The following is a 24961-nucleotide window of genomic DNA, read 5'->3' on the forward strand; positions in this document are numbered from 1 at the left end:
AAGTGTTACTAAACCAACAACAGTAAAATCAGTCTGTATATGCAGTAAAGCATGCTTGTTATACTCACTGTGGAACCTAAGGGCTTAATGCTCTGCATTGTGCAAAAATGCTGTTTGATTCTGTCTTCTCTGTTCCTCCCCTTCTTCCACTGTCTCCAAACCATCTCCTGATAGAACATAGCCTTGGAGATAAGCTGAACATGCTAATTTTGTTTCTTGGGAGAGTGCATGTAATCAGCGAAGGGCCAATCAGCACTGTCCAGACAGAGGGTTGGGGGTCATGCAGCCCTATAGGACTGTCAGAATAGAATGAAAACTCCTCCTACAAACTTTAACTAGACACTGATAGAAGTCACAAGACTGCTCTGACTGCTGATGAAAAAAGGGATTTAGCAGTTTATATGTACTTGTTTCCTTATTCTGTGTACTGTGGGAAACCAGATATAGTGAATGCAGAGTCCTGGGTTTAGTAACACTTTTAATTTAAAAACTGCGTACTCACATAGTGCAGTTTTTCCACACTTCATGAATGATAGTCACCGCTAGAGCACATAAAAATTATTGTCCGGTTTGTCCCTTGCTCCTACTGCAATGCAGCCTCTGGGCAGAGTAGTGAGCTGATATAAAAAGAAAACAAGCTGAATTTTATTGCAGTGCACAGAAAGGTACCACATGTCACTACATAGTAGCACAATGCACCATGCTGCTGTGTGGCAACATGAAAGAAATGACACTTTATGCAAATAAAGTTGACAAAAAAAAGAGGAAACTGTATGATGACCCCCCCCCCCCCCCTCGCCGTGGCTCATTACAGCCAAAACTGGCACCTGCCCACACGCTAAACCACTTTGGGCAGAGTGAATGGGCCCTAAACCTAACTCCTGTCACATTTTAATATCTCCCATTAGATTGTAAGTTCCATGAGCAGGGTCCCCCTATTCCTTATGTATTGAACAGTATTGTAAATATACTGTTCCCTCTCTACATTTTAAAGTGATGTAAACTGTTGGCTCTATATAAATCCTGTATGATAATAGTAATAATTGGCTTGGGGTGGGGTTTAAAATGTCTGTCAGGTTCTAATTTCTGTCTTTGGCCCCATTGAGAAGATTTTCCATAACTGCCTCTGCTTGTGGAGATGTGCGGTTGTCACCAGGACAGGAAGGCATATACAGCAATAAAACTTTGTTAGAAGTTCTAACCCTTACCTTCTAAAATAGTTTTGATTTTAGCTAGTGTCCCTGGTCCCCAAAAACATAAAAAATACTACACTGATTAGCACCCGTTAAATTGTAGTTAACCAGTTCAAACCCTTACAGCCACCTCCTGGTTAATCAACATAGAAACAAAATGAATAGCAGAAATGTAACTCCCATAATATATAAGGACTTTAAAGGATATAAGGTTGTCACTGAGGTAAGCACACATTCACATACAGTGTATAGCACCCATTTTCCTATCAATAGATTTTGTGATTTGTTGGTGAATATCTGAGACTGATAGTCAGTTGTTCTATTTTAGCCATAGTACTTAAAACAAACTATCATCAGTGCACTATGTTGTAGCCTTATGTGATGAGCACTGGCTGTTCTTATCAGGTGGTGATTTAGGAAAAGATAAGCAGATTTTGAACGACTTTGTACTTAGGGTGAGATGTATCCATGTATGGCCACCCAAACATTAATTATTTGACAGTCACTATTCCAGTGATTGTTTATTTATTACATACAGTTTGGTAGGTGAGTTTGATAGTTACCAGTTTTCCCAGGATATTATTTTGAAGATTTGACTCCTTGTCCTTTGTAGCTGTGAACCCTCGTACACACGATCCGATTTCCCGATGGGAATTGTGTGATGACAGGCTGTTGGTGGAAAATCCGACCATTTTTACGCTCTATCGGACAATTGTTGTCTGGTTTTCCGCAGACAAATGTTGGATGGCAGGCTTTACAATTTTCCGTGCACAGCGCACAGTTGTCGGATTTTCCGATCGCGTGTACACAAGTTTATTGGACAAAAGTCCAAAGTACAAACACGCATGCTCGGAAGCAATGCTCACCAAACACAACATTAGCAGAAGGTGCCCAAAGGGTGGTGCTAAAGAGCTGAAAAACTGCCTAGTACGTAACTATGTTTGTGTGTGTTGGCTGACAATTGTGTACCGTTTGTATGCAAGACAAGTTCCTGGCCAATGCCCTTCAGTGAAAAGTCCAGCGCTATGTCTGCGGAAAATCCGATAGTGTGTACAAAGCTTTAGAATAGACCATACCTTAACATACTTTTTGCACCCATTGTTTTTAAAAAAAAAATTGTATCTTATTTAACATCAAATTAACGTAAAGCTTGCCAGTAGCACAGACATTGTGAACAATACTAGCTATGCCATTACTTGTGGATTAAAATTTGACCTAGAAATTATTATACTTTGAAGCTATTAAATGTCTAAATCAGTACAGGTGCTAGGAACTTTTTTTAAGTCATGATACTGTTCTTCTGGAGTTCACATTAGAACAAGTAAATTACATTTGCCCCAGCTGAAGTTTTCTCTTAATATTGAAAGTAATTCTTACATATATTATTTTATATGCATGTTTATTCTGTTTGGTTAATTTTGAATACAGATGAACACAATACCAGTCTTTTGTTATTTTGCTTATTCTTTGCCCTCTCTTTCTTAGGACTGCAAGGTATGCCAGGAAATTACATATCTCCAAGTGGGCCAATGGGCATGAGTATGGGACAGCCAGGTTATCCTCCATCACAGATGCCCTTGCATCACACTCAGCTGCGCCATGGGCCGTCTATGCATACCTACATTCCTGGACACCATCACCACCCAGCGATGATGATGCACGGGGGACCCTCTCACCCTTCAATGCCAATGTCAGCCTCTAGTCCCTCAGTACTCAACACAGGAGACCCCACCATGAGTGGGCATGTCATGGACATACATGCCCAATAATTTAAGGGAATAATGTCTGAAATTCCGAAATGGCAAATTTCATGTGTTGTCTTTCTGCCACAACACCAGAGTTCCAATCCTGGCATTACATAGGAACAAGAACATACTTTGACATAGGGAACGCTGACAAAAAAAAAGCAGATACTGAAAATCAACTTTTTGGGGACACGATAAATACATATATAAGACATTAAGAGAACAAAGAGTGAAATATTGTAAATGATATTATACTGTTAACCATATTATGTTGTTTCTTATAGATTTTTTTAAAAAAAATGTGAAATTTTTCCACACTATGTGTGTTGTTTCCATAGCTCTTCACTTCCTCCAGAAGCCTCCTTACTTAAAGCCTTACAGTTATCCTGCAGACGACTGAAAGTCCTCATTTGCAGGTCATTTTAGAACATTATGATAAGTATGTCAGGCAGAAGATCTTTTTTTATTTCAATCCAAGGATTTCAGCCATGCGCTCTTTCTCTGCAGCTTTGTCTATTTTTTTTTTCTTTCTTTCTTTCTCTGTCTCCGTCTTTCTCTCTAGCCTGGGGCTTGAATTTGCATGTCTAATTCATTTACTCACCATATTTGAATTGGCCTGAACAGATGTAAATCGGGAAGGATGGGAAAAACTGCAGTCATCAACAATGATTAATCAGCTGTTGCAGGCCAGGCAGTGTCTTAAGGAGGCTGGTAGGAGGAGGCATGGAAACCAAAAGGCAATGTGTTTGGAGCATAATTGTCACAATGGAGCATCAGTGTCCCCATTCAGCGACAACCAATCTGTGCATCACTTCCTGTTTTCATGCAGCTCAAAAAAAGGAAAGCAAGAACTGTAGAAGATTTATTTTTTAAACATTGACTTTATTTCTCAGCAAGGCATCAGTCGTGCATACATTTTTTTTCCATAGTCCCATCATGGAACATTTATGTAAACATTGTAAATAAATTTTGTGCAAAAAGGACTGGAAAAGGATAACTGTATTGTTGCAATTTTTTGTATAAATAGAAGTTTGGTATGAATCGGCATGCATACAAATTGATTTACAAAGTGGGATAAGCTAATTATACTTTCTTTTTTGTTGTGCTAAAGCAAATGCTTGTTAGTAAAGTAACTAATTTTTTTATAAAGGAACAAAAAGCAAAAAAAAAGTCCTAGTTAATAAACATTGCACATCAACAATGACAAATCTGGCTCAAACACATCAGTTAATGGCATGTCACAATTTAGTAGCTCTACATTCAGATAGAGTGAAGCTCATTATTGGTCAGGGAAGCTTTTTTTTTCAACGTGATTGGTTATTTAAAGTAAACATAGCTTTTCTGGTCTGTCATACCTTTAGAAAATAATAATTTTATGGGTTTATTCAAAAGACATTACAAAGAGTAAAGTGTCATAACTCATAACAACCAATCTGAAAAGAATAGTACAATAAGATGGATACTGATTGGTTGCAATGGGTAAATTGCTCCTTGCAATGTATAATTGAATATAACCACATGTGTAGTAAGTAAACCTAATAAAAAGCAATTATATGTTGTTGAAAAAGTGATTTACTAAATGGTATAATTTATTCTAGCTCCACAAATTTGTGTTTGTTTCAGCAATCAGGACACCAGGGTTCTGTTTAAGTAATCTGTTTTTTCCACATTATTATTAAATTTTTTTACACCCGACATGCAAATATTTTATATACAGTATATAATTACATACAAGCAAACGTCAGACTGTGAACCTGACCTCTCTCTTGGTTCATAACTGATAATCAAATCAATATGTCCTACCTGTCTGAATTATTTTATTTTATTTTACCCTGAGGCCATCTGTTGTAATGTTTTGCAGCTCATACCCATTGAATTTCTATTTAAAAACACCAAAATTAATTCCAGTGAAAGACAGTCTTTATCTATGTATGGGTACTTTTGTACACTTAGCAAACCATTCCCTTAATGAAGTAAAAAGACAAGCCCAAAAACTAGAGAGGCACTTAATATATGTAATATCCATAAAAAAAATTATAACGTGATTTATTATAAATTAGTCAGTAAAGTTAATATTTGCAGTGTCTAGTAAACCCTCATCGTTATTTAAAAACAAAGTAATTTGAGTCGCCAGCCTTATAACTTTTAGACTCGTACAATATTTCCGATTTATTGTTTTAAAGTTGTGAAATAAGGTTACAATTTTATAAAAGGAAGTTTTGAAATACAGTATGGAATATCTGGAATGTATATTTCAGATTTTTTTCATAAACAGGAAATATTGGTTGTGAAATAAGTAACAAAGATCTTGTCAAATTGGAGTTTACAATATGCATGAATATACATTTCCATGCTAAAAATAGAAGCAAGGGGCAGATACAAAATGATTAACAAGTTGATTACACCGATTATTTAATTCTGTTCAACTACTGAACTCATTAACATTAAAATCTTACATCAAGAGGATTTAATTTCCTACTAAAAGTAGTTATTGAAAATGTATAATCCAGTGATGTAACTCAGCATTACGAGCCATTATGAATCATAAATCCATTGACATGTGTGAGAAAAATTGGATATTTTTATGTTTAGTAAAGAGTGATGCTGTATGTAAAATGGTAAGTATGCAAAACTGTGCCTGAAATAAAACACAGATATACAATGAATAACTATGAAAAAAAAATTCTCTGGGGAAAACTGAAAAGCAGAAGGTGTTATAATTCAGTTTTGTATTTCAAATCAGCTTTATTGGGGTGTTTATACTCTGAAATAAAGTTTACATTATGAATGTATTAAATTTCTGTATATACATCATACATTTATGGGAATATGGAAATAATACATGATTATTGATTGAGGAATGATGGTGCATATATATGGATACAAGGATCATTACTCATCTGTCCATTGAGACCCATTATCTCACCCTCAGGTCAAAAATGTACCAAGAACAACGTGGCCATGTGTAAGCTGTTACCTACATCACTTGTTATGATAAGATTCTTGCACATCAAGCATTCTTCCTTGACCAACCAACCTCTGCCCTTCTGACATAAGTCACATGGCTTTGGGACAATGTATTGGGAAGGGGAGCTGTCATTACCAATTGAGCGGACTAATACAGATAATCAAATCAGCTAAATTTCCTTAAAACACTTCAGAACATCTAAAGTAGGTTTTGTCATTGCTCTTGATTTTGTAAATTTGTGAGCCAGTATAACGATGCAAATCTAAAACTTTGAATATTACGAAATAGAGTAAATTTAGGATGCTTCCTAACCTACAAGTGGAATATCTCTGGCCTGGTTGTTGCTTGAATCTTTTTCACACTCATAGAAATATAGAAGTTAATTAAAGACAAATACTTTAAATTGTTTTTAATATTGCCATTAGTTAACTGGCTATATTTTTGCCCACTTAATTACCTTCCATATCCTATAGCAACCTGATCATCTACATACAGTATGGCTTTAAAACTCTTTGGAATCACCAAGGGTTGGTGGTTGTAGGTACCCATCACCAGTAACCACGATGGAACACAGAAAATGCAAGGAATCTTTAACATTTTGTGGGAACCTGTAGCTACAATACACAATGAATTTCATAATTTAGAACTTGTTTCACTGATATACTTCACTGTTATACTTTACCATAGTCTATTTTTTGTATCTACATTTTTTTTTGTGACAACCAGCAACTGTATATAGAAAACCAAAATGAACTAAGATGTGCCGAAATAAAGCTAGATTTTCATGCTGTGAAAACTAAACACTTATAGCTGTGGCTTGGTGTAAGGTAGCAGAATCAGATTCACCCTTAGCAGCATAGCTGTGAGATAGTGTGTCCTTCACAGGAGGGATAATGGCCTTGGGGAAGGACTAATGGTAGGGTCCAATAGGTAGCTGAATAGGACTGAAGAGGTCTCTGGAGACAGAACCACAGCCAGGGATGGAGGGAGCCATTAAAAAGGGCAATGACTGTGGCTGGATGGGTCCCTGAAAGAAGAGTCCTGAGTTGAGTGTGAGGGATTATTGAGATTAGAGCAATGGTCATAATCCAGAAGTTCTGGATTTAAGATGGCCAGAACATATATCCCTGTGTCTGCTCCTAGTTCTTTTCTCTCTGCCTCATCTGTTCATCATTCTGGCTTCAATGGGGAATGGTAACTACATCAAAAGTCAAAGATGAAAAATCACTCTACAGGAACATGCTCTCTTTATTTTTTAATACTACTATTTGTGTTCTTTCTGCTGTTTGAACTTTTGACCATGGGAAATGTTCCTGTGCAAACAGTATTGTGTCATCTTTGTAAAGGCAAACATTTTAATAAATTTGAAAAGGGGTTTTCTTTACTCTTAGCTCATTGGTTCCTTTTCCCCTCTACTTGGTAATGTTTGTTTCACTACCTGGAGTCCCTACTACTCAGCACAGCGATGAAATAATCCTCCCTAACCTTTAGCCCTCAGACTCAGTTTTGAGTTTTGCTGCATCTTTACCTGTCCTTCAACAGCTGTGGATATCCAATACACCCATCTCCAACCCGAAACTCGACTATCCTGCCTTTCCCTCTTATGGCCTTGATCTTACTTCTGAGTGACATGTTTACCAACTCTTATTGGTAAAGGTTATCATACCCCTGTTCCCTAGGCCTCCTTGCTCCCCACCTGCACCCAGAAGCTATGGCACTGGCCTACCTTACTCACATCTCCTCTGCAGCACTAGTATTGCTGAAGGTTATCTTTTTCTTTTCCAGATATGTGAACCCCAACCTTTTCAGTGGGATGTCCCATCCCAATTTTCACCCTTGCAGGTACATTTTCCATTTGACATTTTGATTGTTAGATGTCTTGTGATAGTTCATAGGCAATCTCATATGTATTTTCCTGCTGACATAAACCCCCCACCAGTGCTGCAGCAGCATATTACTGGGTTTATGTTAGGTCTACACACGATCAGGCTTTTGCCCGGCCAAATCACATCGGAATTCCGACAGAATTCCATCTGAGAAAAATAGAACATGTCCTATATCTAAACTCCGATGGAATTCATCGGAATTTCCGATGAAAAAACTCAGATGGGGTTACACATGATCGGAATATCCGATGGAAAAAGTCTGTCTGACTTTTTCCATCGGAAATTCCGATCGTGTGTGCGTGGCATTAGTTACCCAGTACTTTTCTTATATCCTTTATATCTTGTACCTATGGTGCATTTAATACTGAAGACAGTCTTTCTTTTTTGTCTTCTGGGGCTCTTTGAGAATCTCTTAGCATCCTGAAGCATCCTCTTTTTATCTAAAAGGGTTTTTCTCTCATTTCTGAAGTTCCCTATAATAGTGAACCTCCCCCCTTCCTTTTCTACTACTTAGGAACAGAGTAGCCTTGAAGATGCTCTTCTCTTGTTTTTTCAGAATTTTTTTTCTTATTGCCTTTCAGGGAATTCAATTCCCTACTAAGTTCTGCTGGAGAGAATGACTATTTTTTATTTTTTTGCCCCCATTATGAGATTAAGTTCAGCCATCTTATCTGTGGCCACACAATACTCCCTCTCTGGGACCACCACTATTTTCTTTCCCTTTTTCACAGGAAGTTTCTCCATCTACTTTCAGGCATCTGGGCTGTTATTTGCCTCTTATGGGGCTTTCCCCTTAGGGAGTCTTTCCTTCCCTACATAAGCCCTTTTGCCCATTTAGGTTTGGATCTTGGGCTTATCCAGCACATATAATTGCATTCTCCCTTGTATGGAGCCACCATCCACATTTGGTTAATTTTTAACCAATGCCAGTTGTTGCTAGATGGTTGTTCAGCCTCATTTGTCAGTTGCCCTGGTCTTGAGGTGCTTCTACTGTTGATAGTTTGTAGGATCAGTTGGCCCTTTTTGTTTTTACCTGTAGGAATGTTGCTATTTAGCCACTTGTTGCCCACCCCTTGATTATTGCTTGGAGGTGTACCATGGTCTATGAGCCAATCCTGTACTGTACGATTAATATAAGAAGAATGTTGACGTACCTGTAAATCTCATATCTATGTGTACAGTACAGGACACAAGTCCTTACCCTCCCTCCTCTGTGATTTCTTTATTGCTTGTTGGCAAATGTAATCCTCACAGAATGGGTGCTGGTATATAGATGTACTAGGGAGCAGACTCAGCAAAGACTTTTGCCAGGGTCCTGAAGGTGACATTCTGAATCATTTCCTGTTCCTGTACTGTACTCCAAGATATGGAATCTACAAGTATGTCAAAATTAAAATTGTTGGGTCTTACAAACAGTCATATTCTTAACTTAGATGGTTTAAAAGGTGCATTCTAGCAGTTCTCTTAGTATTTCATAGTATATATGGCATTTTGTGGAAAACCTTAATTGCAATACAGCTGAAACATGTGACTGGCTCATAGAAGGGCACATACTGCAACTAGCTGCTATTGGTGGAAATTTGGAATTTTGACTATATAGCAAAACCTTCAGGTGACTGGACACTGGCAAAAATCCTCTAATGGAATATACCAGATCCATTCAGAGTGAGGTCTTTGCAGAACCAAAGGTACCAAATCTAGATCCCTGGGCAACATGTTGACTTTTGAGAGGTCAAAATCAGGGATTAGCAAGAGTGCGTGAAGCCAAATGTCTTTCTAACAAAATGGATAGGGAAGAAACCTGTCCCTTTTAAAGTAAGAAGAGCCAGATACTGGTCTAGACCAGACTGGAGGAAGACCAGGATGTAAGTAATAGAATAAATCTGAGGTTTGAGGTGTCTGTTTTTGCACCAGCCAAAATAGGCCTTCCAAGTGCAACATTAGATATTGAAATCTCAGTAAATAAAAAGTTGATTTTCTCACTTTGAGCAAGGTAGACATGACAGAATCAGTAATGTCCCTGTCCTTCAGAATCTGGTTTCAACAGCCATACTAAAGTTGGGACTGAGAAGTAGGGTGGAATAGAGAGTCTTGTGACAGGAGGTCTGGCCTGCTTGGAAGAGGTCAAGGCTTGTCCTTTAAGGCCTCGTACAAACGACCGAACATGTCTGCTGAAACTGGTCCGCGGACCAGTTTCCGTGGACATGTTCGGTCGTGTGTACGGCCGACCAGACAATTTTCCGGCAGATCGGACAGGTTTCCAGCGGACAAATGTTTCTTAGCATGCTAAGAAACATGTCCGCTGGAAGCCTGTCCATCGGACATGTTCGGTCGTCTGTACGACTCATGCGTGGAAGCATTGACCTTCCAGGGTCGCACACGTCGCTGGCCACGTTACTGCGTTCGCTGTCCGCGGGAAATTTGGTCTGATGGTGTGTACAGCCATCAGACCAAAATCCGGCAGCGGACATGTCCAATCAAAACGGTCCACGGACCGTTTTCATCGGACATGTCCCGTCGTGTGTACGAGGCCTAAGAGTCTGAGTATGTCTGTATACAAAGCTTTCATGGGCCAGTTTTATATGATTAGGATCACTGGAATCTGTTTCCCATCTATCTTGTGGAGCAGTCGAAGGAGAAACTTCACTAGAGGGAATGCATACACCAAACAGAACAGGGTCCAAAAACTCATCAGGGCATCCACCACGAAAGCCAAGGGATCCCTGAATCTGGTCACAAACCTACCTAGTTTCTTGTTAAATCTGGAGGCTATGATGTCCACATCTGGTGTTCCCCATTTCTGGCAAGATCTCTGATTGAAGGGACCTTTCCACTGAGTCCAGGCATTGGTGATTTATGAAGTCCGCCTGACAATTTTCCACTCCTGGTAGGTAAATGGCCAAAAGTGTTGGATCATGGTTCCCCACCCAAGAGAGGATCAGGCTTGAATTCATCAGAGCTGCTTTACCTTTTTGATGGGTGGGGTGACAGGTACTTCTGATGGGGGTGACAGGTACTCTTTATTCGAGGGGGGGCAATCTGGGCACAGTATTGACAATTATTAACACTCTAACTCACTGTTCCGATTTCTCCTTCTCACATGGATCGTGTTTGAGGAGGAGAACCCAGCAACAGCAGTTACAGTCTGCTTTGTTTACACTTGTGACCGGCTGTGATTGGCATGCACGCCGGAGCTATGCAAAGTGACCGGCTGTTATTTTATACAGCCGATCACTTGGTAAAGAGCCAATTTCATTGGCTCTTTACCCTGATCGGGGATGGGCTGTTTCCGAGGGACATGCCTCATCCCCGATTGTGAGCTTCAAACCCCCAGGGGCCCGCAGTAGCTGCGAGAAGCAGTGGACGTCATATGAAGGGAAGGGAGAGAAGGTTCCTGCTGGCGTCATTTTACTATGGCTCGGTAAGGAACTGATTAAAGGGAATTTTTGGTCCGACTCACAGGAAATTCGGCACAGCTACCAGTAGTATTGGATAGTGTTGTTTTACTTGCATCACCATTAAGCCATATTGGAAGAAATCAGGCTCTGCAGAGAAAATATTTCCTGTTTTTTTTCTGACAGTAGTAAGTGTAATATCCAGTATTTCATTTTTAACATACAAATATTTGTTGTTCAAAAGCAACAAGTAGTTTATATAAAAAAAAGGACAATTTAAATATTACTGAATACGTAAAATGAAATAGCATATTACACATTGTCTGAAATTCAAGCACTTTCTAACTGTTCAACATAATTAAAATTCTCCACATTCCTTGTTAATTGTGTTGCCCACTGCACTCTTTCAAGCACTCTGTTTTCTCTTTTATTTACTGTAGTCAATGCTCTATAACAGTCTAAATATGAAATTTATCAGAGATCATGTTATAATCTCCTTTTTACAAAACAAGGATGTTTTAATAGTAGTTTAATTATTTTATGGCTGGTACAAAAGTTTCCTGGGTTCTAAAAGTGGCTGGGTTATTTTCGTCACTAGATTTTTCAGCAGTCAAGCAGGAGATTAAAGTTAAGGTTTCGTTTTGGTGGAAGGGAAGGTTATAACCTCTGTAATTTGTATTTCCATCTGTGTCCCATTGGAGAGATTTACCTTCACTTTGTGTCCCATAGTCAAAACAGGAAGTGAGAAGGAATCCCTCCAAATTAAGGAAGTCACCTTGAGCCCCAGATAATCAGGACTAATGTCCCCATTAGAAGAGTTCCCCTCAATTACTTTTCTGGGGACAACCCCAAATTTGAGATTTTGTTTTATTTAAATTTTCAATGACAATAGTAAATGGGACAAGCAAAGAGGGTGAAACTCCATAATGGGGCAAGGATAGCAATAAAAAACTGTGTTCTAATTTATCTCCTCTCTATCCAAAACAAAAAAAAAATAAAAGAATATAAACACAGCTGCTAGCACCACCCCAAAGTCTGAGGCCCCATACACACGGGAGGATTTATCCGCGGATACGGTCCAGCGGACCGTTTCCGCGGATAAATCCTCTCGAGGATTTCAGCAGATTTTAATGCGATGGAGTGTACTCACCATCGCATTGAAATCCGCGCCGAAATCCTCTGGCGATGACGTGTCACGCCGTCGCCACGATTATGACGCGGCGACGTGCGCGACGCTGTCATATAAGGAATTCCACGCATGCGTCGAATCATTACGACGCATGCGGGGGATCCCTTCGGACGGATGGATCCGGTGAGTCTATACAGACCAGCGGATCCATCTGTTGGGATGGACTCCAGCAGATGGATATGTTCTGCATGTCAGCGAATATTCGATCTGCTGGAATCCATCCCAGGGGAGATATATCCGCGGAAACAGATCCGCTGGCGTGTACACACCATAGGATCTATCCGCTGAAACCCATTTGCTGGGATTTATCTGCGGATGGATTCTATGGTGTGTACGGGACCTAATACAAACTCAACAGATATAAAATACAAAATTGGTGCAGCGCTAATGATATTGAAAATTTGCAAGTGAAAAAAGACTTAGAATAAAAGACTAAAGAAGAGTCCCAAATATACAGTCCATAGGTAAAAATAAAACAAATATCCATGCTTCGTATAGATGAAAAGGCTGTAGGTGAGGAGAGTCAAACAGTTGACTCTTGAGCTAACTTTGAAAGCAGTTGTTTGAAATCCATGCCACTCATATGTCTCGTACACACAACCGTTTTTTCTGGCAGGAAAACTGCCATGAGAGCTTTTGGCCGGGAATCCCGGCCGAGTGTACGCTCAATCGCAGTTTTCCCGACAGGAATACCGCCGAGAATCTCGGCGGGGAAAAAGAGAACATGTTTTCTTTTTTCCCGCCGGGATTTCCGGCGGTTTCTAAGTCGGCAGTTTTCCTATGGGGAAAAGCTGCGGTGGAGCATACACACAGCCGGGTTTTCCGACCAAAGATCATTTGGCAATCTTTTTGATATATTTTTTTAATTAAAAAAATTGCTAAAAAATCAAAAAGTTTGCCAAATTAATTGAATCAATCATTCCAATGTACAGAAAATAGTCTATGAATGGCATAGATTTCGAACAACTGCTTGTCCAGGGCTGTGAAAGTTAGCTCAAGAGTCAACTGTTTGATGCTATAAGAAGTCTTCATGAACCCCAACATTTAACATCAGGATATGCAGAGTTCCATCTGTAAAGCAGTGATTCCAGTTATTATTAAGATTCCTGGGGAGACCCATTTCCCTATGCTTAGTGAGACCATTATTCTAGTGGTCACGGAGAACTGGTAAGCAGGCCACTTACTCTCACATGGGTATGGAGCTGGATATTTCTAAAGTGAAGGATTACCACTTTCTCCTCACCTACAGCCCTTTCATCTACACGAAGCACAGATATTTGTTTTATTTTCACCTGCACCTGGACTGCATATTTGGGACTCTTCTTAAGTCTTTTAATTATACTTTACCTCAAACTAACTTCTAACCTTTTACCCTTACCCCTTTGATATTAGATATCAGACATAATTCACATAAATCTGTTAAAAAAAATCAAGCACAAATACTATTGAGATAAAAAATTTCTTAATAAAAGTTTGACACATACAGTATGTCACAAAAGTGAGTACACCCCTCGCATTTTTGTAAATATTGTATTATTCCTTTCCATTTGACAACACTTTGCTACAATGTAAAGTAGTTAGTGTACAGCTTGTATAACAGTGTAAATTTGCTGTCCCCTCAAAATAACTCAACACACAGCCATTAATGTCTAAACCACTGGCAACAAAAGTGGAAATTTCCAAATTGGGCCCAATTAGCCATTTTTCCTCTCCGGTGTCATGTGACTCATTAGAGTTACAAGGTCTCAGGTGTGAATGGGGAGTAGGTGTGTTAAATTTGGTGTTATCTCTCTCACTCTCTCATACTGGTCAATGGAAGTTCAACATGGCACCCCATGGCAGACTCTCTCAGGATCTGAAAAAAAGAATTGTTGCTCTACATAAAGATGGCCTAGGCTAAAAGAAGATTGACAAGACCCTGAAACTGAGCTGCAGCACAGCGGTTTAACGGGACAGGTTCCACTCAGAACAGGCCTCGCCATTGTCGACTGAAGTAGTTGAGTGCACATGCTCAGTGTCAGATGCAGAGGTTGTCTTTGGGAAATAGATGTATGAGTGCTGCCGGAATTGCTGCAGAGGTTGAAGGGGTGGGGATCAGCTTGTCAGTGCTCAGACCATATGCCATACACTGCATAAAATTGGTCTGCATTGCTGTCGTCCCAGATTAAAGCCTCTTCTAAAGATGATGCACAAGAAACCTCGCAAACAGTTTGCTGAAGACAAGCAGACTAAGGACATGGATTACTGAAACCATGTCCTGTGGTCTGATGAGACCAAGATAAACTTATTTGGTTCAGATGGTGTCAAGCGTGTGCGGCGGCAACTAGGTGAGGAGTACAGGCAAGTGTGTCTTGTCTACAGCAAAGCATGGTGGTGGGAGTATCAGGGTCTGGGGCTACATGAGTGCTGCCAGCACTAAGGAGCTACAGTTCATTGAGGGAACCATAAATACCAACATGTACTGTGACATACTAAAGCAGAGCATGATCCCCTCGCTTCGGAGACTGGGCTGCAGGGCAGTATTCCAACATGATAATGACCCCAAACGCACCTACAAGACGACCACTACCTTGCTAAAGAAGCTGAGGGTAAAGGTAATGGACTGGCCAAGCATGTCTCCAGACCTAAACCCTATTGAGCATCTGTGGGGCATACTCAAACGGAAGGTGGAAGGCGCAAAGTCTCTAACATCCACCAGCTCAGTGATGTTGTCATAAAAGAGTGGAAAAGGACTCCAGTGCCAAGCTGTGAAGCTCTGGTGAACTTCATACCCAAGAGGGTTAAGGCAGTGCTGGAAAATAATGGTGGCCGCACAAAATATTGGCACTTTGGACCCAATTTGGACATTTTCACTTAGGGGTGTACTCACTTTTGTTGCCAGCAGCTTAGACATTAATCTGTGCACCAAAATGAAACAATATGTTTTATGGTGGCCTCATCATAAACCAACAAATTCATATTCATTTAAAATATCCAATTAAGTTTATGAGATTTAACAAAAAATACTGATTGGGTGCTTAAACTAAATGTAGATTAACCAAGCTGCTTAAAAAAACAGAAATGTCCACTGAAGCCTTCTATTCCTATAGTTAGATGGTGGCTGGTCACCATCAGTATTTCCAAGGCCAATATTTTCCTATTGGTGTTTCCACATACACTCCTAAGTTGAAAATACAGGTGCAGAGATATTTCCCTGTTATGGAATGACTAGGAGTATTTTTGCCTCCCAGTGGGATTGATCCATGTTAGAATGAAAATGTTTAGATATTGTACTTTTTTTCAGCTAAGAGCCTGTGTGTAGTGTAGAAGTGCAGACTGAGACATGACTAGGGATCAGCAAACCCTCCCAGGTTTGATTCATGAAGTTTCTGCAAATCCTTCTGGAAATCTGCAGACCCCAATGAAGTCTATTGGGGGTAAATCTACAGGAGAGTCAGGACACTCTCTATGTTGCAGATAGAAAAAAGAAGCTGTGTGTTCGTGGGTGTCCTGACTCTCCTGTTGTCCAAGGGAGGGGGCGAGCACAACACTCCACACCAGGGAGAACGCCTTGCATTACTGTGTGGAGTTACAGACAAAAGAACAGGAAGTGAGGATTTCTCAGAAGAAATAAGGACATTTAAAAGCAAAATCCAAGGATGAGGTAAGTGAAGGAGGACTGCAATAAGGAAAAGGAAGCTATTTAGGGAAAAAAATTGTACCTTTACAACCCCAAAGCAAAAAAAATGTAAACACAGTATTGTACAGCAGAGAGAGTGGCATTTCAATGCCTCTTTAAGAGTGACATGGAAAAACACCAATCCTTTAAATTACATGCTTGAGAGATGCCTATGTGGTGTGTGTGCTTTTAAAGAACATTATGATTTTCACATACAGCGTCAGCTATATCATTATCTGGCATCACATATTTTGGATGTGTAATTCATTTTAAATTTCTACAATTAGCTTTGATTAAATACAACAGCATAGCCTCAGTCTAATCCATTTTATCCTTCTAGTTAGTTTTGGCTGCGACATATACATTTTTATCAAGTGGTAATAGGCTTGAATTGAAAAGTGGAAGAAGCAGCCACAGCTGATCTACCATCTACAGGAAAGTTTAAATAATGATAAAAAAAATGCTAAAGTTCATGCAACTTGGCCAATGGCAAAACTGTTTAATAGCATAGTTTGTGAACTTCTTTTGTTGCATTACCAAACTATGTTGTTTTGCAGTTTAATACAATTTCAAAACAGAAGGCAAAAAATGATAAAACCACAATCCCATTGTCACATACCTGGTTGAGGCTAAGCTGACAGCCTTACACCTCCTGTTCTGTTTCTCCTGAAGATGGTGACAGGATATAACAAGGCACGGAGTGGCACGGGTGCCTGGTTGGAGATCGTGGATAGAAGGTACTTGCAGCAGGCAGGTTTGTGGACTGGCAGATACGGATATACGCCAACAGGTTCAGAACAGCAGGCAGACTGGTAGACTGGCAGGTGCAGGTACACAGCAGCAGGTGCAGAACAGCACACAGCAACCAAGCTGGTGAGCAGGCAGATGCAGGGTCTCAAGTGGTCAGGCAGGCAGAAGTCGGTAACGGCCAAGCAGCAGAGGTACAGAATCGGATCCAGAGAAGAGTCAGGGATAAACCAGGGTGGATTTTAGGTGAGCAGAGAAGGCACCAGAATGGTAGGCAAAAGGCAGAGTCGGGTCACAAGTGAACAAGCAGAGTCAAACAGACTGGGTATACACAGAAACAAGCGCAGAATCAGGTCACAGATGCGAGAAACTGACGACCACTCAGCAATCTTCTGGTCTATTGAGCCAGTTTAAATAGGCAAGAGGGCTCCAAGTATTCACGCACACTCGTGCTAATGCACGCAGATACGTTAGCGAGTCAGGAATGTCCAATTATCACTCACAAATTCTTATGCACATGAGTATGAGTTACAGAACCTCTAGTTGTCACTCGAAAATTCCTATTTGTAGCTGTTAAACAAGCCTACAAGAGTTCTGGAGCATGCACATTGGACTCTTAGGAACTTTCTTCTGGGCCCAAACCTTTCCACCTAATTAAATACTGTACAATCCCTTTCTAATGTCCAAGATAGTTTCTACTTCATATTCCTCTGACTCATCAATTAAAATTGGTGCTGGAGGTCCTGAATCCCAATCTTGTAAAGGGTCAGGTACAGTAGGTTTTAGCAATGACACGTTAGAATTCTTATTAGCAAGTGCACATCTTTGTGCACGACTATGCATACGATTTCCCTGACACTCACATTCTCATAATTCCCTTCAATCCCTGTATCCACTATGATCCCCAAAATATTCCAAATATATACTTCAAGTTGTGTGTGTGGCAAAAATTGCAGTGTACAACAATAGTGTTGTTCAAAATAATGTCAGGGCAGTGTACAAGCACATAAATGGGCAGCAAATAGAAAGAGAAAAGGCAGGTTTCATCTTGCAATAAAAAGTGTATTGTTTGAGAAACAATAGCCACAAATAATGTAAGCATGTTGCTTATGACACAATATAAGAGAGAGAGAGAGACAAGGCAATTTTTTTCTTGAAATACACATTAAACTATTTCAGAGATAATGGCTAAAAAAATGTACAGTGGATGGACAGTATGTAAACAGCTTGGTTAGGCTGCAATATGAGGGGGCGAGAGCAAACCTCAGACATAAAAAATTACCAAAGAACATCTTTCTATAGTGTGTACTAGCCTGAATACAAACCACTGAGTGTGGTAGCTCCATAATTTCTCTTCACTCAGCCATCTGCATGATTAACTTCTGACAGGTAATCCCAACACAGCATCCTCCCAGATGATGACCCGCCCTCCTCCAGCACACAGGAAAAGATTTAAAGCCTTAGCTGTGTATGTTTTTCTATGAGCCTGTAAGAGGGGGTAAAACCCTTCCATCCAAGTCGTTCAAAATACGCAAGTGGTTCAAAATATGGCCGCCCAATTAGTGACCGGAAAAAAAACATGGGAATCAATCTCACCTTCGCTGAGATCCCTTCATTGGCTGCCAGTAAAAGACAGAATCACTTTCAAGGCACTCTGCCTAATGCATAAGTGCATTCATGGAAACGCCCCCCAATATCTATGCGAAAAAATAAAAGCCCACAACCCCAATCGTATTCTGCGATCCACCAATCAAAACCTTGTCCATATACCCAAAGCCAGATACAAGTCCAAAGGAGATTGAAGGTTTGCAGTCCAGGGACCTCGACTGTGGAATGCTCTTCCAACCACCACTCGATTGGAGCTGGACCACTTGGCCTTCAGGAGAAGGAATAAAACCCACCTCTTCTGAGGTCAAAGTGGTTTCACTCGCGGAATGGATACAGCGCCCAGAGGCGATTCAGTTTGCATGTGTTGCGCTATATAAGTTTTACACTCATTCAGCTCTCTAATTACACTGTTATCTATGCTCTAGCTCTGCAGCATGTGTGACATCAAATCCCTGCCCTCTTTCTGCTAGAGCTGAGAAAAATCTTTTGATCTTAATGTTTTAAAATTATCTACAGGTACAACTAAAGCAAGCAGGATTTATTTAATCTCTGTGTATCCACTGGGGCTAGTCACTTCACTGTGTATGTGTGAGGGTTTGCAACCACATTAACATGTATTACTTGAGGGACAAAAGCCACAAATACTGTACAGTGGCTGGACACTGTAACTCTAAAGCAGCGGATGCCTGCTGCCATTTTGAACAGCAAAAAAAAGCTACACTATAAACTCTGCAAAGTCTGGTAGTCTGAGCCCCACACTTTGTCCAAGCCCTTTGTGCTACAACCCCCCCCCCCATATAATGTAGTGGATACTTCCTAGTCTGGGTTGTCCCAGAGTGACAGATTCCTATTAACAATTTCAGGCAGCAGCAACATTGAAAAGAATACTTCAACCATAGGCTGCCTACCCTTCCCAAAATCTGAGTTTATGTTTTTTAGTGAGGTGTTTTTGTTTGCTAGTGCCATGGTGTACTCTTGTTGCTGGCACAGGAAAAACTGCCCTTTGCTTACAGTCACTTTATATTTGGACCACATATACATTCTTACTATTTCCACAGATGCCATTACATTTAGGCATTCCCCATTTCAAAAAATGTCTGGTGGGCCTAAAGTGAGAGGCAAGGGTTTTGTGTAGAGGCAGTGGATGGCAAGCAATATTTCTACCTGCTATCTGTTTAATGTGTGTTTTTTTCTTTAATCTTTACTTTCAGATACTATACTGTATATACTATATAACAATGTTGTTTAAGTGATACTGATATAAAGGTACTTGCTTAGGCACTTTGTGATGATCTGTCCCTGTATCTTACAATCTCCTGCCTGTAAATCATCCTGTCATATGCTCCCCCAAAAGAAACTATAAGCTTCGGTGCTAATGAACGTTTCCCAGACATATTTCATTATTGCCACCATTTAAAAAAGGCTTGTAAAAAGAACAAGCCCGAAAAAAATTGCAATATGTCAAAAATGTGCAATATGTCAAAAAAGACATGAAACCTATTATCACTGTAGTGCATATGTAAAAGGTTAAACTTTAAAGAGGCTGCAGGACATCAACATCATTAACATTCTGTATAACAAAAGAATGAACATTATTAAAATGTTTCCCTCCCCCAAGCCCCAAATTCCCTAAGATACACTAAACTATCCCAATGTATGTCAGCAGCACTTCCTCTGCTTCCTCGATCAAAGCTAAAGAAGATTATTAATGTGGCTGATAGGAACTTCCCCTTATGTAGCACCCTGAAGTTTAGGCACGGTTGCTCCTCAAAAATGTACTTGCCATGAGTAGTTATCCTGGTTAATTGGTAGAGATCTATTGATTTCTGCCTAAGTTCACTAGGTGGCTGGGTACTTGGTGGTACTAGATACGAGAAGGGCAACACAAGGTCAGGTTATGAGTATATGGGGTATCTCAGCCAATGGGCAGGGGTTTTCTTAAATCCCTTGGCCTGCTGAGAGAGTGTCAGGGATCGGATGGGAGACTGAATTGATGAGGTCGGCCTCTCTTATATCTCCTGTCCTGGCTCCGCTGAAGGTGAAACAGAGGAAGCCGAAGGACAGGAGGGACACGAGTGCCTGGAGCCGGGGGTCCCGGGAGAACAGCTTGGCAGGGTTCAGCGGCTTGGAGTAGTCCGTGATGAGTTGCGCATGAACAGGTGAAAGCCAGGCAGGTAACCGAGGGTTAACAGTGACCAGGGGCATAGACAGGAGCAAGGTCTCAGGGATAGCCAGGTTTGTCAGCAAGCGGGCAGTGAGGTACCGAATCGTAGACAGAGCCAGAGTCAGGAACGGAGCCGGGTCAGAATACTGGGAAAACATACAGGATCAAGCAGGATTACAGAAACAAGCTGAATATCAGTGAGCAAGGGCACAAGAGCCCAGACACCCTTTAAATAGGCTGTCTGGCGCCAAACTGAATTAGGCTCGTACATGTGTGCGCGTGCCCGTATCTGTGCGCATGCGTGCCCGCAATTTCGAGCTCTGGCGCGCATACGCGCATCTGTGAGCCATTCTATGGCAAAGACTATGCGCTTGCGCACGTCTATGTGCAAAGCGTCTTATGGGAATTCCCTGACAGAGAGCCTATATATTTGGGTGAAGTCAGGTGATTGGTGTTCTGTGCCACTTGGCCAGCTGTCTGATCGATGTGTGTCGTATTGCCCAGGATGCTAATACGGACATGGGGCCTATCCTGGGCACATCTGGCTGCTAGGCTGTCTGAGGGCCTATCCAGAAGCAAGGGAGCAGCACAGGGTTGGGACTGTGGCTTGGAGTCCAACCAAAAGTGCCGGTTCTGCCGGCCGGAGAACCTGTCATGGTCGGAGGTAGAGGGGAAGCTGTCGCCAGTAAGGAACTATCCCCTAATTACCAGGGACCACAGAGAGTAATTAAAGCCAGCATTCTCACCAGTGAAGAATCGGGAGACTTCAGTGGGTATCAAGCCAGGGACCCAGCCAGGTGGTGCTTGCAGAGCAGCCTTGTGTGTCTAGCCAGGGACTGAGCAGGCCATTGAGGGTGAAGCTTGAGAGGTATCTAGAGTGCCAAGCATGGGACCCAGCAGAGAAGCGGTGATGCTTGAGCAAGATACCACCGTGAAGATTGGAGGAGCTCAAGGGATTCAGTGGAAATTAGTTGCAATTAATCTTGCAACTACCAAAGGGTGTCCTGGTCCTGACCCTTTCTCCCCCAAAGAAAAAGTCTGTTATGAGAAATATACTTTCTTTTGCATTCAAGAAGGTTTGGGTGCCCAATAACTTTAGCTTTAATTCTGCACCCACCATGCCTCAAAACCCACTAGATACAGAAGCATGTCAGCAATCCCTGGCCCTGGAAGTTTTTATTAGATCAAAGGAGGCCTGGGACCTTGCTACACTTATATAGTTAGGGACTGGTTTAGCACCTTGTGTGCCTCTTTAAGCCAGCTGACCTAAGGACCAGGCAATACATTATGGCCCGGATTCACAAAGCACTTGCGCCAATGTATCTCGAGATACGCCGCGTAAGTGCAAATATGCGCCATCGTATCTGTGAGCCGTGCCCACAAAACTATGATACACCTAAAAACAGGCTTCATTCCACTGACGTAACTTGCCTATGCCGGCGTAGAGTGGGCGCATATTTACGCTGGACGCATGTGGCGCTCCCATTGATTTTCTATTCAAATATGCAAATGAGGGAGATACGTCGATTCACGATCGTACTTGCGCCCGACGCAGGCTACGACTGGTGAGCGTAAGTTGTAGGTACGGCGTAAAGTTATGCCCCATAAAGGAGGTGTAACTCAGCAGCATCCATGCAAAGGGCTGCACCAGGGAACACAAGCCCGCGTATTTTACGTAGTTTACGTTGGACGTGAATATGACTAGGCGTAGGTTACGTTCACGCCATAGGCAGTGATCCGGCGTATCTTAGGCAGTTGTTCCGACGTGATTGTGAGCATGCGCAGTGAGATGCGTCCACGGGACGGCGCTTGCGCCGTTCGTTATACGTATCTGTCTGGCGCTCGGCACATCATTTGCATGGGGTCACGCCTCATTTGCATGGCTCACGCCCACTTCCACCTACGCCGGCTTACGCCTAGGAAACCCAGCGCAGTTTTGGGAGGAAGTGCTTTGTGAATTCCATGCTTGCCTCTCTGCGCTGCGTCGGCGTAGCGTAAAGGAGATACGCTGCAGCGGCATAAATGTGCGCCGCTGTCTGTGAATCCGGGCCTATGGCTACTAGGAAAAATTGCTGCATTAGTTTGTCAGGAGCATGAACCATGAGCACGCAGGATTCCCCTCAAACCCATGGTAATGCCAAACCCGAAACACAAACTTCATCCCTGCTTAAGACACAGCGACATTTAGGCAACACTGCATTGTCAGGTGACCACCTGCAAATGGCAACATTTACGAACTGATGCCTGAAACTTCCAGAGTAGCTCAGAGCTATAGTGAAACTACGAATCCCATCACACCTCCTGCTCTGGAAGTTATGTTTGTAGCTGTCAAAGTCTAGCAGTGCTGGATGCCTCGTGTCATTTAGTTCCGTGTGCCATAAAGTACCTAAGTAAAAGAAAATTTCCACTTTAGCAGATTCTAACCATGAGCTTTACTTGGGAGCTAGATGTCATCAACTGGAATTCGGTTTTAATTTACTGGCCACTTATCAGTTACTCTACCTTGATTATGTCTTTTGCTTAGATCCAATGCCTCTGCAATCTGCTCCTTTAGTGTTACACATGCAAAATCTACTGTGGGCCTTGAGCCATCAAGGAGGGTCATTCTCTCCTTGTATTCTATAGTTAGAATGAAGTTGTTAAGTTTTTTCAGTAATTATTTATTTATTTTTTACTAATTAATATTTCTATAGCATTTCTTTTTCTCTGGGAACTCAATGTGCTTTATCTGCTGTTGGGGCAGATGGTGAGGTAGCCATCTTGCGCACATAGAATATCATACTATGACCACCTTTAGACAGGAGCCAATTAACCAACCAGCATGTCTTTGGAGTGTAGGAAGAAAACTATGCAAAGAAAGGAAAACATGCACACTCCATGCAGATAGTGTTCTACCTAGGAATCAAATGAAAGCCCATTCACTTTTCTGCATGGCAGCAGTGGGCAGTTTTATGTTTATATTACAAGCCAACTGTCGGCTTTCAGATGGAAGTGATCCCCAGAACCCTAGAATATGTGATACAACATTACCCCTCTGCCATGTTTCCTGGGCTTTGCTATCCCACTTGTAGGTCTGGGACCCACATAATGGGTGTCCCTGGGTAGAGGGGAGGGAGACCAATGAGTACCGATCTCCCCTAACTAAAAATAACCCAGAAATTACATGTATCACTGTCACTTTTCCTAACTGCCATGGATTGGGTAGAAGATAAGGGAGCATGATCTGTGTGATCTGTGCTTCATTAGCTTAAGTAGAGGGCAGGGGAAACGTCAGGGGTCTGTTAAACTCCTGATGTCCCATTCAGTAGAACCTGGCAGCCCCCTATGTGATAGCAATAAAGTTAAGTTAAAAAGTGGAACAAATTACATCCAGGCACTTAAAATCCTCTAAAAAAATGTAATACCCCCAATTTTAGAATCTGAGAATGAGGGACACTTCAGGAAAAAAAGTGGGAGATGGCTTAAGGGGCATGGTTAAACAAAGCCTGGGCTTCCCTGTACCTATAAAAATATGCTTTGGTTGCTGTGTTACAAGAAAGAGTCTCACAGACACATATAAACCCCAGCATATTTGTTAAAAAAGGAGTGGGGGGGAGGCGCCAACTGAGATAGTCCCACTATTTGTGGAATATTAGTGTAATATATACACTTACAGGTTCACAGTGTGAAGATGCTCATCGGGGATGGGGATGTCCTGGAGTATGCTGATGCCGCTCTGCGGGCTTTGGTAACGTTCCCTCGGCCGTGGGGGTGTAGAATCCGGTCACAGGCTTCTCTGCAGTATCCACTAGACAGGAAGTTCCACGCTGACCAGTCTGGAAAGCGGAAGTGACCACGGCAGGGCGTGCATCCAAGCGCAGGGTAAGGAATGCGCTCGGGGCTCACAGCTCCTTCTACTGCCCTGTTTGCTCTCGAGAAGAGAGCAGTTTAAATACATGGGCAGGATGTCCCCGGCTGAGGAACCATAACCACCAGCAGACCCACATAATTGTAAAAAGCTTTATAAAAATATTAAAAACCAATTGTTTCATAAAAAGACAATTATTAAACAATTGGTTTTTAATATTTTTATAAAGCTTTTTACAATTATTTGGGTCCGCCTCCAACCCAAATCCCTCTCATGCTAGATTCCCAAAATATGAACAAAATCCTGGCATCTGAACCCAAGAGCCCAGTGCCAGAAAAAGTTCTAGCACTTGGTTCCACTATCTCATCTGGCAGGGGGCACCTTAGACGCTTGCCCTGCATCTCTTGTGGAGTGCCTGGATTGTCAGAAGCCATGATGGTCCTTGTGTGAAAGCCGGCATCTTCTTGATTTAAATGGGGGTAAGAGGATATGTGCTGGTGTCAGGGAAATGGGCGTAGAAGAACAATGTTGCCAATATCCAACACGCATTGCGAACCAGTG

General features: G+C 41.6%; 1 protein-coding gene across 2 annotated transcripts in view; it reads left to right on the forward strand.

Annotated features, from left to right (window-relative positions):
• MEIS1 (Meis homeobox 1) overlaps window positions 1-5604 on the forward strand; it is a 198299-nt gene extending 192695 nt beyond the window's left edge. The window contains exon 12 of one of the 2 annotated variants that reach the window (XM_040351252.1): window positions 2679-5604. In XM_040351252.1, coding sequence (XP_040207186.1) covers window positions 2679-2962 — 284 coding nt within the window. In that variant the 3' untranslated portion in view covers window positions 2963-5604. The remainder of the gene's footprint in view (window positions 1-2678) is intronic. The other variant, XM_040351253.1, reaches the window with a different exon arrangement.
• Window positions 5605-24961: the final 19357 nt, after the last annotated feature.

Source organism: Rana temporaria, chromosome 4 (assembly GCF_905171775.1).
Source record: "Rana temporaria chromosome 4, aRanTem1.1, whole genome shotgun sequence".
In the NCBI taxonomy this organism is placed as follows: domain Eukaryota; kingdom Metazoa; phylum Chordata; class Amphibia; order Anura; family Ranidae; genus Rana; species Rana temporaria.